General features: G+C 45.9%; 1 protein-coding gene across 1 annotated transcript in view; it reads right to left on the bottom strand.

Moving 5' to 3' along the window:
- Positions 1-18566, bottom strand: part of LOC118382995 (rab11 family-interacting protein 4A-like) — a 97055-nt gene that overhangs the window by 26147 nt on the left and 52342 nt on the right. Inside the window, 1 exon segment of the mRNA XM_052513362.1 lies at positions 13299-13480. Coding sequence (XP_052369322.1) covers positions 13299-13480 — 182 coding nt within the window.

Raw genomic sequence — 18566 nt, forward strand, 5'->3', positions numbered from 1 at the left:
CCATGGTCAGATAGATGGTACTACTACAGCCATGGTCAGATAGATGGTACTACTACAGCCATGGTCAGATAGATGCTACTACTACAGCCATGGTCAGATAGATGGTACTACTACAGCCATGGTCAGATAGATGGTACTACTACAGCCATGGTCAGATAGATGGTACTACTACAGCCATGGTCAGATAGATGGTACTACTACAGCCATGGTCAGATAGATGGTACTACTACAGCCATGGTCAGATAGATGGTACTACTACAGCCATGGTCAGATAGATGGTACTACTACAGCCATGGTCAGATAGATGCTACTACTACAGCCATGGTCAGATAGATGGTACTATTACAGCCATGGTCAGATAGATGGTACTATTACAGCCATGGTCAGATAGATGGTACTACTACAGCCATGGTCAGATAGATGGTACTACTACAGCCATGGTCAGATAGATGGTACTATTACAGCCATGGTCAGATAGATGGTACTATTACAGCCATGGTCAGATAGATGGTACTACTACAGCCATGGTCAGATAGATGGTACTACTACAGCCATGGTCAGATAGATGGTACTACTACAGCCATGGTCAGATAGATGGTACTACTACAGCCATGGTCAGATAGATGGTACTACTACAGCCATGGTCAGATAGATGGTACTACTACAGCCATGGTCAGATAGATGCTACTATACAGCCATGGTCAGATAGATGGTACTATTACAGCCATGGTCAGATAGATGCTACTACTACAGCCATGGTCAGATAGATGCTACTACTACAGCCATGGTCAGATAGATGCTACTACAGCCATGGTCAGATAGATGGTACTACTACAGCCATGGTCAGATAGATGCTACTACAGCCATGGTCAGATAGATGGTACTACTACAGCCATGGTCAGATAGATGGTACTACTACAGCCATGGTCAGATAGATGGTACTACTACAGCCATGGTCAGATAGATGGTACTACTACAGCCATGGTCAGATAGATGGTACTACTACAGCCATGGTCAGATAGATGGTACTACTACAGCCATGGTCAGATAGATGCTACTACAGCCATGGTCAGATAGATGGTAATACTACAGCCATGGTCAGATAGATGGTACTACTACAGCCATGGTCAGATAGATGGTACTACTACAGCCATGGTCAGTACTATACAGCCATCAGATAGATGGTACTACTACAGCCATGGTCAGATAGATGCTACTACAGCCATGGTCAGATAGATGGTACTACTACAGCCATGGTCAGATAGATGGTACTACTACAGCCATGGTCAGATAGATGGTACTACTACAGTCATGGTCAGATAGATGGTACTACTACAGCCATGGTCAGATAGATGGTACTACTACAGCCATGGTCAGATAGATGGTACTACTACAGCCATGGTCAGATAGATGCTACTACAGCCATGGTCAGATAGATGGTACTACAGCCATGGTCAGATAGATGGTACTACAGCCATGGTCAGATAGATGGTACTACTACAGCCATGGTCAGATAGATGGTACTACTACAGCCATGGTCAGATAGATGAGACTACAGCCATGGTCAGATAGATGGTACTACAGCCATGGTCAGATAGATGGTACTACAGCCATGGTCAGATAGATGGTACTACTACAGCCATGGTCAGATAGATGGTACTACAGCCATGGTCAGATAGATGGTACTACAGCCATGGTCAGATAGATGGTACTACTACAGCCATGGTCAGATAGATGGTACTACTACAGCCATGGTCAGATAGATGGTACTACTACAGCCATGGTCAGATAGATGGTACTACTACAGTCATGGTCAGATAGATGCTACTACTACAGTCATGGTCAGATAGATGGTACTACTACAGCCATGGTCAGATAGATGGTACTACTACAGCCATGGTCAGATAGATGCTACTACTACAGCCATGGTCAGATAGATGCTACTACTACAGCCATGGTCAGATAGATGGTACTACTACAGTCATGGTCAGATAGATGGTACTACTACAGTCATGGTCAGATAGATGCTACTACAGCCATGGTCAGATAGATGGTACTACTACAGTCATGGTCAGATAGATGGTACTACTACAGCCATGGTCAGATAGATGGTACTACTACAGCCATGGTCAGATAGATGCTACTACAGCCATGGTCAGATAGATGGTACTACTACAGCCATGGTCAGATAGATGCTACTACTACAGCCATGGTCAGATAGATGCTACTACTACAGCCATGGTCAGATAGATGCTACTACAGCCATGGTCAGATAGATGGTACTACTACAGCCATGGTCAGATAGATGCTACTACAGCCATGGTCAGATAGATGGTGCTACTACAGCCATGGTCAGATAGATGGTACTACTACAGCCATGGTCAGATAGATGGTACTACTACAGCCATGGTCAGATAGATGCTACTACTACAGCCATGGTCAGATAGATGCTACTACTACAGCCATGGTCAGATAGATGGTACTACTACAGCCATGGTCAGATAGATGCTACTACAGCCATGGTCAGATAGATGGTACTACTACAGCCATGGTCAGATAGATGGTACTACTACAGCCATGGTCAGATAGATGGTACTACTACAGCCATGGTCAGATAGATGCTACTACAGCCATGGTCAGATAGATGGTACTACTACAGCCATGGTCAGATAGATGGTACTACTACAGCCATGGTCAGATAGATGCTACTACAGCCATGGTCAGATAGATGGTACTACTACAGCCATGGTCAGATAGATGGTACTACTACAGCCATGGTCAGATAGATGTACTACTACAGCCATGGTCAGATAGATGGTACTACTACAGTCATGGTCAGATAGATGGGTACTACTACAGCCATGGTCAGATAGATGCTACTACAGCCATGGTCAGATAGATGGTACTACAGCCATGGTCAGATAGATGGTACTACAGCCATGGTCAGATAGATGGTACTACTACAGCCATGGTCAGATAGATGGTACTACTACAGCCATGGTCAGATAGATGAGCTACTACAGCCATGGTCAGATAGATGGTACTACAGCCATGGTCAGATAGATGCTACTACAGCCATGGTCAGATAGATGGTACTACAGCCATGGTCAGATAGATGGTACTACAGCCATGGTCAGATAGATGGTACTACTACAGCCATGGTCAGATAGATGGTACTACTACAGCCATGGTCAGATAGATGGTACTACTACAGCCATGGTCAGATAGATGGTACTACTACAGCCATGGTCAGATAGATGCTACTACAGTCATGGTCAGATAGATGGTACTACTACAGCCATGGTCAGATAGATGGTACTACTACAGCCATGGTCAGATAGATGCTACTACTACAGCCATGGTCAGATAGATGGTACTACTACAGTCATGGTCAGATAGATGGTACTACTACAGTCATGGTCAGATAGATGCTACTACAGCCATGGTCAGATAGATGGTACTACTACAGTCATGGTCAGATAGATGGTACTACTACAGTCATGGTCAGATAGATGCTACTACAGTCATGGTCAGATAGATGCTACTACTACAGCCATGGTCAGATAGATGGTACTACTACAGCCATGGTCAGATAGATGCTACTACAGCCATGGTCAGATAGATGCTACTACAGCCATGGTCAGATAGATGGTACTACTACAGCCATGGTCAGATAGATGGTACTACTACAGCCATGGTCAGATAGATGCTACTACTACAGCCATGGTCAGATAGATGCTACTACTACAGCCATGGTCAGATAGATGGTACTACTACAGCCATGGTCAGATAGATGGTACTACTACAGCCATGGTCAGATAGATGGTACTACTACAGCCATGGTCAGATAGATGGTACTACTACAGCCATGGTCAGATAGATGGTACTACTACAGCCATGGTCAGATAGATGGTACTACTACAGCCATGGTCAGATAGATGCTACTACTACAGCCATGGTCAGATAGATGGTACTACTACAGCCATGGTCAGATAGATGGTACTACTACAGCCATGGTCAGATAGATGGTACTACTACAGCCATGGTCAGATAGATGTACTACTACAGCCATGGTCAGATAGATGGTACTACTACAGCCATGGTCAGATAGATGGTACTACTACAGCCATGGTCAGATAGATGGTACTACTACAGCCATGGTCAGATAGATGGTACTACTACAGCCATGGTCAGATAGATGGTACTACTACAGCCATGGTCAGATAGATGGTACTACTACAGCCATGGTCAGATAGATGGTACTACTACAGCCATGGTCAGATAGATGCTACTACAGCCATGGTCAGATAGATGCTACTACTACAGCCATGGTCAGATAGATGCTACTACTACAGCCATGGTCAGATAGATGCTACTACTACAGCCATGGTCAGATAGATGCTACTACAGCCATGGTCAGATAGATGCTACTACTACAGCCATGGTCAGATAGATGGTACTACTACAGCCATGGTCAGATAGATGGTACTACTACAGCCATGGTCAGATAGATGGTACTACTACAGCCATGGTCAGATAGATGGTACTACTACAGCCATGGTCAGATAGATGCTACTACTACAGCCATGGTCAGATAGATGCTACTACTACAGCCATGGTCAGATAGATGGTACTACTACAGCCATGGTCAGATAGATGCTACTACAGCCATGGTCAGATAGATGGTACTACTACAGCCATGGTCAGATAGATGGTACTACTACAGCCATGGTCAGATAGATGGTACTACTACAGCCATGGTCAGATAGATGCTACTACAGCCATGGTCAGATAGATGGTACTACTACAGCCATGGTCAGATAGATGTACTACTACAGTCATGGTCAGATAGATGGTACTACAGCCATGGTTAGATAGATGGTACTACTACAGCCATGGTCAGATAGATGGTACTACTACAGTCATGGTCAGATAGATGGTACTACTACAGTCATGGTCAGATAGATGGTACTACTACAGTCATGGTCAGATAGATGGTACTACTACAGCCATGGTCAGATAGATGGTACTACTACAGCCATGGTCAGATAGATGGTACTACTACAGCCATGGTCAGATAGATACTACTACAGCCATGGTCAGATAGATGGTACTACAGCCATGGTCAGATAGATGGTACTACAGCCATGGTCAGATAGATGGTACTACTACAGCCATGGTCAGATAGATGTACTACTACAGCCATGGTCAGATAGATGAGACTACAGCCATGGTCAGATAGATGGTACTACAGCCATGGTCAGATAGAGTACTACAGCCATGGTCAGATAGATGCTACTACAGCCATGGTCAGATAGATGCTACTACAGCCATGGTCAGATAGATGGTGCTACTACAGCCATGGTCAGATAGATGGTACTACTACAGCCATGGTCAGATAGATGCTACTACTACAGCCATGGTCAGATAGATGGTACTACTACAGTCATGGTCAGATAGATGGTACTACTACAGTCATGGTCAGATAGATGGTACTACTACAGTCATGGTCAGATAGATGGTACTACTACAGTCATGGTCAGATAGATGCTACTACTACAGCCATGGTCAGATAGATGCTACTACTACAGTCATGGTCAGATAGATGGTACTACTACAGTCATGGTCAGATAGATGGTGCTACTACAGTCATGGTCAGATAGATGCTACTACAGCCATGGTCAGATAGATGGCTACTACTACAGCCATGGTCAGATAGATGGTACTACTACAGCCATGGTCAGATAGATGAGACTACAGCCATGGTCAGATAGATGGTGCTACTACAGCCATGGTCAGATAGATGGTGCTACTACAGCCATGGTCAGATAGATGGTGCTACTACAGCCATGGTCAGATAGATGGTGCTACTACAGCCATGGTCAGATAGATGGTGCTACTACAGCCATGGTCAGATAGATGCTACTACAGCCATGGTCAGATAGATGGTGCTACTACAGCCATGGTCAGATAGATGGCTACTACAGCCATGGTCAGATAGATGGTACTACTACAGCCATGGTCAGATAGATGGTACTACTACAGCCATGGTCAGATAGATGCTACTACTACAGCCATGGTCAGATAGATGCTACTACTACAGCCATGGTCAGATAGATGCTACTACAGCCATGGTCAGATAGATGGTACTACTACAGCCATGGTCAGATAGATGGTACTACTACAGCCATGGTCAGATAGATGCTACTACTACAGCCATGGTCAGATAGATGGTACTACTACAGCCATGGTCAGATAGATGGTACTACTACAGCCATGGTCAGATAGATGGTACTACTACAGCCATGGTCAGATAGATGGTACTACTACAGCCATGGTCAGATAGATGGTACTACTACAGCCATGGTCAGATAGATGGTACTACTACAGCCATGGTCAGATAGATGGTACTACTACAGCCATGGTCAGATAGATGCTACTACTACAGCCATGGTCAGATAGATGGTACTACTACAGCCATGGTCAGATAGATGGTACTACTACAGCCATGGTCAGATAGATGGTACTACTACAGCCATGGTCAGATAGATGGACTACTACAGCCATGGTCAGATAGATGGTGCTACTACAGCCATGGTCAGATAGATGTACTACTACAGCCATGGTCAGATAGATGGTACTACTACAGCCATGGTCAGATAGATGGTACTACTACAGCCATGGTCAGATAGATGGTACTACTACAGCCATGGTCAGATAGATGGTACTACTACAGCCATGGTCAGATAGATGGTACTACTACAGCCATGGTCAGATAGATGGTACTACTACAGCCATGGTCAGATAGATGGTACTACTACAGCCATGGTCAGATAGATGGTACTACTACAGCCATGGTCAGATAGATGCTACTACTACAGCCATGGTCAGATAGATGCTACTACAGCCATGGTCAGATAGATGGTACTACTACAGCCATGGTCAGATAGATGGTACTACTACAGCCATGGTCAGATAGATGGTACTACTACAGCCATGGTCAGATAGATGTACTACTACAGCCATGGTCAGATAGATGGTACTACTACAGCCATGGTCAGATAGATGCTACTACTACAGCCATGGTCAGATAGATGCTACTACTACAGCCATGGTCAGATAGATGGTACTACTACAGCCATGGTCAGATAGATGCTACTACTACAGCCATGGTCAGATAGATGGTACTACTACAGCCATGGTCAGATAGATGCTACTACTACAGCCATGGTCAGATAGATGGTACTACTACAGCCATGGTCAGATAGATGTACTACTACAGCCATGGTCAGATAGATGGTACTACTACAGCCATGGTCAGATAGATGCTACTACTACAGCCATGGTCAGATAGATGGTACTACTACAGCCATGGTCAGATAGATGCTACTACTACAGCCATGGGTACTACAGCCATGGTCATATAGATGGTACTACTACAGCCATGGTCAGATAGATGGTACTACTACAGTCATGGTCAGATAGAGATACTACTACAGCCATGGTCAGATAGATGCTACTACTACAGCCATGGTCAGATAGATGGTACTACTACAGCCATGGTCAGATAGATGGTACTACTACAGCCATGGTCAGATAGATGGTACTACTACAGCCATGGTCAGATAGATGTACTACTACAGCCATGGTCAGATAGATGGTACTACAGCCATGGTCAGATAGATGGCTACTACAGCCATGGTCAGATAGATGCTACTACAGCCATGGTCAGATAGATGCTACTACAGCCATGGTCAGATAGATGGTACTACTACAGCCATGGTCAGATAGATGGCTACTACAGCCATGGTCAGATAGATGGTACTACTACAGCCATGGTCAGATAGATGCTACTACTACAGCCATGGTCAGATAGATGGTACTACTACAGTCATGGTCAGATAGATGGTACTACTACAGTCATGGTCAGATAGATGGTACTACTACAGTCATGGTCAGATAGATGCTACTACTACAGTCATGGTCAGATAGATGCTACTACTACAGTCATGGTCAGATAGATGGTACTACTACAGTCATGGTCAGATAGATGGTGCTACTACAGTCATGGTCAGATAGATGCTACTACAGCCATGGTCAGATAGATGGTACTACAGCCATGGTCAGATAGATGGTACTACAGCCATGGTCAGATAGATGAGACTACAGCCATGGTCAGATAGATGGTGCTACTACAGCCATGGTCAGATAGATGAGACTACAGCCATGGTCAGATAGATGGTGCTACTACAGCCATGGTCAGATAGATGGTGCTACTACAGCCATGGTCAGATAGATGGTGCTACTACAGCCATGGTCAGATAGGTGCTACTACAGCCATGGTCAGATAGATGGTGCTACTACAGCCATGGTCAGATAGATGGTACTACAGCCATGGTCAGATAGATGGTACTACTACAGCCATGGTCAGATAGATGGTACTACTACAGCCATGGTCAGATGGCTACTACTACAGCCATGGTCAGATAGATGCTACTACTACAGCCATGGTCAGATAGATGTACTACTACAGCCATGGTCAGATAGATGGTACTACTACAGCCATGGTCAGATAGATGCTACTACAGCCATGGTCAGATAGATGCTACTACAGCCATGGTCAGATAGATGGTACTACTACAGTCATGGTCAGATAGATGGTGCTACTACAGCCATGGTCAGATAGATGGTACTACTACAGCCATGGTCAGATAGATGCTACTACTACAGCCATGGTCAGATAGATGGTACTACTACAGCCATGGTCAGATAGATGGTGCTACTACAGCCATGGTCAGATAGATGGTACTACTACAGCCATGGTCAGATAGATGGTACTACTACAGCCATGGTCAGATAGATGGTGCTACTACAGCCATGGTCAGATAGATGGTACTACTACAGCCATGGTCAGATAGATGGTACTACTACAGCCATGGTCAGATAGAGTGCTACTACAGCCATGGTCAGATAGATGGTACTACTACAGCCATGGTCAGATAGATGGTACTACTACAGCCATGGTCAGATAGATGGTACTACTACAGCCATGGTCAGATAGATGAGTACTACAGCCATGGTCAGATAGATGGTACTACTACAGCCATGGTCAGATAGATGGTACTACAGCCATGGTCAGATAGATGGTGCTACTACAGCCATGGTCAGATAGATGGTACTACTACAGCCATGGTCAGATAGATGGTACTACTACAGCCATGGTCAGATAGATGCTACTACAGCCATGGTCAGATAGATGGTACTACTACAGCCATGGTCAGATAGATGCTACTACTACAGCCATGGTCAGATAGATGTACTACTACAGCCATGGTCAGATAGATGGTACTACTACAGCCATGGTCAGATAGATGGTACTACTACAGCCATGGTCAGATAGATGCTACTACTACAGCCATGGTCAGATAGATGGTACTACTACAGCCATGGTCAGATAGATGCTACTACTACAGTCATGGTCAGATAGATGGTACTACTACAGTCATGGTCAGATGGTACTAGATGGTCAGATAGATGCTACTACAGCCATGGTCAGATAGATGGTACTACTACAGCCATGGTCAGATAGATGGTACTACTACAGCCATGGTCAGATAGATGGTACTACAGCCTACTACAGCCATGGTCAGATAGATGGTGCTACTACAGCCATGGTCAGATAGATGGTACTACTACAGCCATGGTCAGATAGATGGTACTACTACAGCCATGGTCAGATAGATGGTACTACTACAGCCATGGTCAGATAGATGGTACTACTACAGCCATGGTCAGATAGATGGTACTACTACAGCCATGGTCAGATAGATGGTGCTACTACAGCCATGGTCAGATAGGTGCTACTACAGCCATGGTCAGATAGATGGTGCTACTACAGCCATGGTCAGATAGATGGTACTACAGCCATGGTCAGATAGATGGTACTACAGCCATGGTCAGATAGATGGTACTACTACAGCCATGGTCAGATAGATGGTACTACTACAGCCATGGTCAGATAGATGCTACTACTACAGCCATGGTCAGATAGATGCTACTACTACAGTCATGGTCAGATAGATGGTACTACTACAGTCATGGTCAGATAGATGGTACTACTACAGTCATGGTCAGATAGATGGTACTACTACAGTCATGGTCAGATAGATGGTACTACTACAGCCATGGTCAGATAGATGGTACTACTACAGTCATGGTCAGATAGATGGTACAGTCATGGTCAGATAGATGCTACTACAGTCATGGTCAGATAGATGGTACTACTACAGCCATGGTCAGATAGATGGCTACTACAGCCATGGTCAGATAGATGGTACTACTACAGCCATGGTCAGATAGATGGTGCTACTACAGCCATGGTCAGATAGATGAGACTACAGCCATGGTCAGATAGATGGTGCTACTACAGCCATGGTCAGATAGATGGTACTACTACAGCCATGGTCAGATAGATGGTGCTACTACAGCCATGGTCAGATAGATGGTGCTACTACAGCCATGGTCAGATAGATGGTGCTACTACAGCCATGGTCAGATAGATGCTACTACAGCCATGGTCAGATAGATGGTGCTACTACAGCCATGGTCAGATAGATGGTGCTACTACAGCCATGGTCAGATAGATGGTACTACTACAGCCATGGTCAGATAGATGGTACTACTACAGCCATGGTCAGATAGATGGTACTACTACAGCCATGGTCAGATAGATGCTACTACAGCCATGGTCAGATAGATGGTACTACTACAGCCATGGTCAGATAGATGGTACTACTACAGCCATGGTCAGATAGATGGTACTACTACAGCCATGGTCAGATAGATGCTACTACTACAGCCATGGTCAGATAGATGCTACTACTACAGCCATGGTCAGATAGATGGTACTACTACAGTCATGGTCAGATAGATGGTACTACTACAGTCATGGTCAGATAGATGGTACTACTACAGTCATGGTCAGATAGATGCTACTACAGCCATGGTCAGATAGATGGTACTACTACAGTCATGGTCAGATAGATGGTGCTACTACAGTCATGGTCAGATAGCTACTACAGCCATGGTCAGATAGATGCTACTACAGCCATGGTCAGATAGATGCTACTACTACAGCCATGGTCAGATAGATGGTACTACTACAGCCATGGTCAGATAGATGCTACTACAGCCATGGTCAGATAGATGCTACTACAGCCATGGTCAGATAGATGAGACTACAGCCATGGTCAGATAGATGGTGCTACTACAGCCATGGTCAGATAGATGGTGCTACTACAGCCATGGTCAGATAGATGGTGCTACTACAGCCATGGTCAGATAGATGGTGCTACTACAGCCATGGTCAGATAGATGGTGCTACTACAGCCATGGTCAGATAGGTGCTACTACAGCCATGGTCAGATAGATGGTGCTACTACAGCCATGGTCAGATAGATGGTACTACAGCCATGGTCAGATAGATGGTACTACTACAGCCATGGTCAGATAGATGGTACTACTACAGCCATGGTCAGATAGATGGTACTACTACAGCCATGGTCAGATAGATGCTACTACTACAGCCATGGTCAGATAGATGCTACTACTACAGCCATGGTCAGATAGATGGTACTACTACAGCCATGGTCAGATAGATGGTACTACTACAGCCATGGTCAGATAGATGGTACTACTACAGCCATGGTCAGATAGATGGTACTACTACAGCCATGGTCAGATAGATGGTACTACTACAGCCATGGTCAGATAGATGCTACTACAGCCATGGTCAGATAGATGCTACTACAGCCATGGTCAGATAGATGCTACTACAGCCATGGTCAGATAGATGCTACTACAGCCATGGTCAGATAGATGGTACTACTACAGCCATGGTCAGATAGATGGTACTACTACAGCCATGGTCAGATAGATGCTACTACAGCCATGGTCAGATAGATGGTACTACTACAGCCATGGTCAGATAGATGGTACTACTACAGCCATGGTCAGATAGATGGTACTACTACAGCCATGGTCAGATAGATGGTCAGACTACTACAGCCATGGTCAGATAGATGGTACTACTACAGCCATGGTCAGATAGATGGTACTACTACAGCCATGGTCAGATAGATGTACTACTACAGCCATGGTCAGATAGATGTACTACTACAGCCATGGTCAGATAGATGCTACTACAGCCATGGTCAGATAGATGGTACTACTACAGCCATGGTCAGATAGATGGTACTACTACAGCCATGGTCAGATAGATGGTACTACTACAGCCATGGTCAGATAGATGGTACTACTACAGCCATGGTCAGATAGATGCTACTACAGCCATGGTCAGATAGATGGTACTACTACAGCCATGGTCAGATAGATGGTACTACTACAGCCATGGTCAGATAGATGCTACTACTACAGCCATGGTCAGATAGAGCTACTACAGCCATGGTCAGATAGATGCTACTACAGCCATGGTCAGATAGATGGTACTACTACAGCCATGGTCAGATAGATGGTACTACTACAGCCATGGTCAGATAGATGCTACTACAGCCATGGTCAGATAGATGCTACTACAGCCATGGTCAGATAGATGGTACTACTACAGCCATGGTCAGATAGATGGTACTACTACAGCCATGGTCAGATAGATGGTACTACTACAGCCATGGTCAGATAGATGGTACTACTACAGCCATGGTCAGATAGATGGTACTACTACAGCCATGGTCAGATAGATGGTACTACTACAGCCATGGTCAGATAGATGGTACTACTACAGCCATGGTCAGATAGATGGTACTACTACAGCCATGGTCAGATAGATGGTACTACTACAGCCATGGTCAGATAGATGGTACTACTACAGCCATGGTCAGATAGATGCTACTACTACAGCCATGGTCAGATAGATGGTACTACTACAGCCATGGTCAGATAGATGGTACTACTACAGCCATGGTCAGATAGATGGTACTACTACAGCCATGGTCAGATAGATGCTACTACAGCCATGGTCAGATAGATGGTACTACTACAGCCATGGTCAGATAGATGGTACTACTACAGCCATGGTCAGATAGAAGCTACTACAGCCATGGTCAGATAGATGGTACTACTACAGCCATGGTCAGATAGATGGTACTACAGCCATGGTCAGATAGATGGTACTACTACAGCCATGGTCAGATAGATGCTACTACTACAGCCATGGTCAGATAGATGAGACTACAGCCAATCAATAACTGGTATAATCTGTGACATCATAACGTCACACTTACTTGTTGAACAGTCCACCTAGCCCCTCCTCCTTCTCGTTGCTCCGCCCCCCATCAGAGGTGTCAGAGCCCACGCCGCTCTCATTGGTGCTGTCCATGTCACAACACTCCCCCTGCTCCACACTGCAGTCTGGGTATGGACGGGTACACATGATGATGGGAGGTCCCAGTCGGGCCTCGCCGTTCTGGAGCGAGAGAGAGGGGAGAGAGGGAACATAGGGGGGGGGGGAGAAAGAGGGGGGAGAGGGAGCATAGGGGGAGGGGGTGAGAGAGAGGGAGCATAGGGGAGGGGGGGGGGGGGGGGGAGAGGGGGAGAGAGGGGTAGAGAGAGGGAGGGGTAGAGAGAGGGAGGGGTAGAGAGAGGGAGGGGTAGAGAGAGGGAGGGGTAGAGAGAGGGAGGGGTAGGGGGGGAGAGAGAGAGGGGGAGAGAGGGAGGGGTAGGGAGAGGGAGGGGGGGGGAGAGAGGGAGGGGTAGGGGGAGAGAGAGAGAGGGAGAGAGAGAGGGAGGGGTAGAGAGAGGGAGGGGTAGGGGGAGAGAGGGAGGGGTAGGGGGAGAGAGAGGGAGGGGTAGGGGGAGAGAGGGAGGGGTAGGGGGGGGAGAGAGGGAGGGGGAGGGGGGAGAAAGAGAGAGGGCGAGAGAGAGGGAGGGGTAGAGAGAGGGAGGGGTAGGGGGAGAGAGAGGGAGGGGTAGGGGGAGAGAGGGAGGGAGGGGGAGAGGGGAGGGGTAGGGGGGAGAGAGGGAGGGGAAGGGGGAGAGAGAGGGAGGGGTAGGGGGAGAGAGGGAGGGGAGGGGGGGGAGAGAGAGGGGTAGAGAGGGAGGGGTAGGGGGGAGAGAGGGAGGGGTAGGGGGGAGAGAGGGAGGGGTAGGGGGGAGAGAGGGAGGGGTAGGGGGAGAGAGGGAGGGGTAGGGGGGAGAGAGAGAACATTAGTCAACCATCACCGTTATTCAACTCAACATGCTGGAGACAGACAGAAAACAGTGTTTCCTCTACGTTGTTGTCTTGGCGGAGCACACAGCCAACTTCCAGACCCTGAACAATTAAACATTTAACACCCATCATCTAGTACCCACAGCTAAGAACACCCCTCAGTGAACCAGCACATTCAATTCAATACAACCCAGGCAGTGGTGGACCACTGGTAGGGCAGAGAAGACTGTCTCAGAAACCCCTCCCTTCCTCCATTCTTCCCACTCTCTCCCTCCTTGCCTGATCTGACCTGAAACAGTCTCTCTAGGGGCTGGTAATGTCTGTGTTGATTATCTGACCTGAAACAGTCTCTATAGGGGCTGGTAATGTCTGTGTTGATTATCTGACCTGAAACAGTCTCTCTAGGGGCTGGTAATGTCTGTGTTGATTATCTGACCTGAAACAGTCTCTCTAGGGGCTGGTAATGTCTGTGTTGATTATCTGACCTGAAACAGTCTCTCTAGGGGCTGGTAATGTCTGTGTTGATTATCTGACCTGAAACAGTCTCTCTAGGGGCTGGTAATGTCTGTGTTGATTATCTGACCTGAAACAGTCTCTCTAGGGGCTGGTAATGTCTGTGTTGATTATCTGACCTGAAACAGTCTCTCTAGGGGCTGGTAATGTCTGTGTTGATTATCTGACCTGAAACAGTCTCTCTAGGGGCTGGTAATGTCTGTGTTGATTATCTGACCTGAAACAGTCTCTCTAGGGGCTGGTAATGTCTGTGTTGATTATCTGACCTGAAACAGTCTCTCTAGGGGCTGGTGATGTCTGTTGACTATCTGACCTGAAACAGTCTCTCTAGGGGCTGGTAATGTCTGTTGATTATCTGACCTGAAACAGTCTCTCTAGGGGCTGGTAATGTCTGTGTTGATTATCTGACCTGAAACAGTCTCTCTAGGGGCTGGTAATGTCTGTGTTGACTATCTGACCTGAAACAGTCTCTCTAGGGGCTGGTAATGTCTGTGTTGACTATCTGACCTGAAACAGTCTCTATAGGGGCTGGTAATGTCTGTTGACTATCTGACCTGAAACAGTCTCTCTAGGGGCTGGTAATGTCTGTTGATTATCTGACCTGTAACAGTCTCTCTAGGGGCTGGTAATGTCTGTGTTGACTATCTGACCTGTAACAGTCTCTCTAGGGGCTGGTAATGTCTGTTGACTATCTGACCTGTAACAGTCTCTCTAGGGGCTGGTAATGTCTGTGTTGACTATCTGACCTGTAACAGTCTCTCTAGGGGCTGGTAATGTCTGTGTTGATTATCTGACCTGTAACAGTCTCTATAGGGGCTGGTAATGTCTGTGTTGATTATCTGACCTGTAACAGTCTCTATAGGGGCTGGTAATGTCTGTGTTGATTATCTGACCTGTAACAGTCTCTCTAGGGGCTGGTAATGTCTGTGTTGACTATCTGACCTGTAACAGTCTCTCTAGGGGCTGGTAATGTCTGTGTTGATTATCTGACCTGTAACAGTCTCTCTAGGGGCTGGTAATGTCTGTTGACTATCTGACCTCTCTCTCTGTAATCGTTAAGGACTGGGGAGTTTTTCGGGATTAAAATAAACTGAATGGAGGTAAGCACAGGCACAATCCTAGAGGAAAACCTGGTTCATTCTGCTTTCTACCAGACACTGGGAGATGAATTCACCTTTCAGCAGGACAATAATCTAAAACACAAGGCCAAATATACACTGGAGTTTTGACTTAAATTTTCTTGAAAATCTATGGCAAGACATGAAAATGGTTATCTAGCAATGATCAACAACCAATTTGAAAAGAGCTTGAAGAATTTTGAAAAGAACAAATGGGCAAATGTTGCACAATCAAGGTGTGGAAAGCTGTTAGAGACTCACCCAGAAACACTCACAGCTGTAATCCAGGTGTCTAAAAGCTGTTAGAGACTCACCCAGAAACACTCACAGCTGTAATCCAGGTGTGGAAAGCTGTTAGAGACTCACCCAGAAACACTCACAGCTGTAATCGCTGACAAAGGTGCTTCTAACATCTATTGACTCAGGGGTGTGAAAACTTACGTAATTAGATATTTCTGTATTTATTTTTCAATAAATTTGCTAAAATGTCTAAAAACATGTTCACTTTGTCATTATGGGGTATTGTGATGTCATTATGGGGTATTGTGATGTCATTAAGGGGTATTGTGATGTCATTATGGTGTACTGTGAAGTCATTATGGGGTGTTGTGATGTCATTATGGGGTGTTGTGATGTCATTATGGGGTATTGTGATGTCATTATGGGGTATTGTGATGTCATTATGGGGTATTGTGATGTCATTATGGGGTATTGTGATGTCATTATGGGGTATTGTGATGTCATTAGGGGGTATTGTGATGTCATTAGGGGGTATTGTGATGTCATTATGGGTGGAAAAAATATATATATTTTGAAAGCTGTAACAACCAAATGTGGAATAAGTCAAAGGGTATGAATGCCTTCTGAAGGCCCTGTATCCATTAAGTTATTATTATTATTATTATTTGTAATTGTGGCAGGTGTGGTCCTCCATAAACTACATGGCATAAATGCATAATGAGGAGACATGAAGGGCGTTTTAGAGTTCAGTAGTAGAGAACATTGGGAAGTGACTGGACCACTGGCCTAGATCTGTTTGCTCCTGTTCAGGAGTGTGTGTGATTGTGTGTAAATAATACATACACGTCTGTCTGGCCTCACCAGACTGGTCTACCACTGGGACTGGGACCTGGTTATAGAGGGGAACAGAAGGCTCTAACCTGGTTATAGAGGGGAACAGAAGGCTGTAACCTGGTTATGGAGGGGAACAGAAGGCTTTAACCTGGTTATAGAGGGGAACAGAAGGCTCTAACCTGGTTATAGAGGGGAACAGAAGGCTCTAACCTGGTTATAGAGGGGAACAGAAGGCTTTAACCTGGTTATAGAGGGGAACAGAAGGCTTTAACCTGGTTATAGAGGGGAACAGAAGGCTCTAACCTGGTTATAGAGGGGAACAGAAGGCTCTAACCTGGTTATAGAGGGGAACAGAAGGCTTTAACCTGGTTTAACCTGGTTATAGAGGGGAACAGAAGGCTTTAACCTGGTTATAGAGGGGAACAGAAGGCTCTAACCTGGTTATAGAGGGGAACAGAAGGCTTTAACCTGGTTATAGAGGGGAACAGAAGGCTTTAACCTGGTTATAGAGGGGAACAGAAGGCTCTAACCTGGTTATAGAGGGGAACAGAAGGCTTTAACCTGGTTATAGAGGGGAACAGAAGGCTTTAACCTGGTTATAGAGGGGAACAGAAGGCTCTAACCTGGTTATAGAGGGGAACAGAAGGCTTTAACCTGGTTATAGAGGGGAACAGAAGGCTTTAACCTGGTTATAGAGGGGAACAGAAGGCTTTAACCTGGTTATAGAGGGGAACAGAAGGCTCTAACCTGGTTATAGAGGGGAACAGAAGGCTTTAACCTGGTTATAGAGGGGAACAGAAGGCTTTAACCTGGTTATAGAGGGGAACAGAAGGCTCTAACCTGGTTATAGAGGGGAACAGAAGGCTTTAACCTGGTTATAGAGGGGAACAGAAGGCTTTAACCTGGTTATAGAGGGGAACAGAAGGCTTTAACCTGGTTATAGAGGGGAACAGAAGGCTCTAACCTGGTTATAGAGGGGAACAGAAGGCTTTAACCTGGTTATAGAGGGGAACAGAAGGCTCTAACCTGGTTATAGAGGGGAACAGAAGGCTTTAACCTGGTTATAGAGGGGAACAGAAGGCTCTAACCTGGTTATAGAGGGGAACAGAAGGCTCTAACCTGGTTATAGAGGGGAACAGAAGGCTTTAACCTGGTTATAGAGGGGAACAGAAGGCTCTAACCTGGTTATATTGGGGAACAGAAGGCTTTAACCTGGTTATAGAGGGGAACAGAAGGCTTTAACCTGGTTATAGAGGGGAACAGAAGGCTTTAACCTGGTTATAGAGGGGAACAGAAGGCTTTAACCTGGTTATAGAGGGGAACAGACGGCTTTAACCTGGTTATAGAGGGGAACAGAAGGCTTTAACCTGGTTATAGAGGGGAACAGAAGGCTTTAACCTGGTTATAGAGGGGAACAGAAGGCTTTAACCTGGTTATAGAGGGGAACAGAAGGCTTTAACCTGGTTATAGAGGGGAACAGAAGGCTCTAACCTGGTTATAGAGGGGAACAGAAGGCTTTAACCTGGTTATAGAGGGGAACAGAAGGCTCTAACCTGGTTATGGAGGGGAACAGAAGGCTCTAACCTGGTTATAGAGGGGAACAGAAGGCTTTAACCTGGTTATAGAGGGGAACAGAA

Source organism: Oncorhynchus keta, unplaced genomic scaffold (genome assembly GCF_023373465.1).
Source record: "Oncorhynchus keta strain PuntledgeMale-10-30-2019 unplaced genomic scaffold, Oket_V2 Un_scaffold_1014_pilon_pilon, whole genome shotgun sequence".
NCBI classification, from domain to species: domain Eukaryota; kingdom Metazoa; phylum Chordata; class Actinopteri; order Salmoniformes; family Salmonidae; genus Oncorhynchus; species Oncorhynchus keta.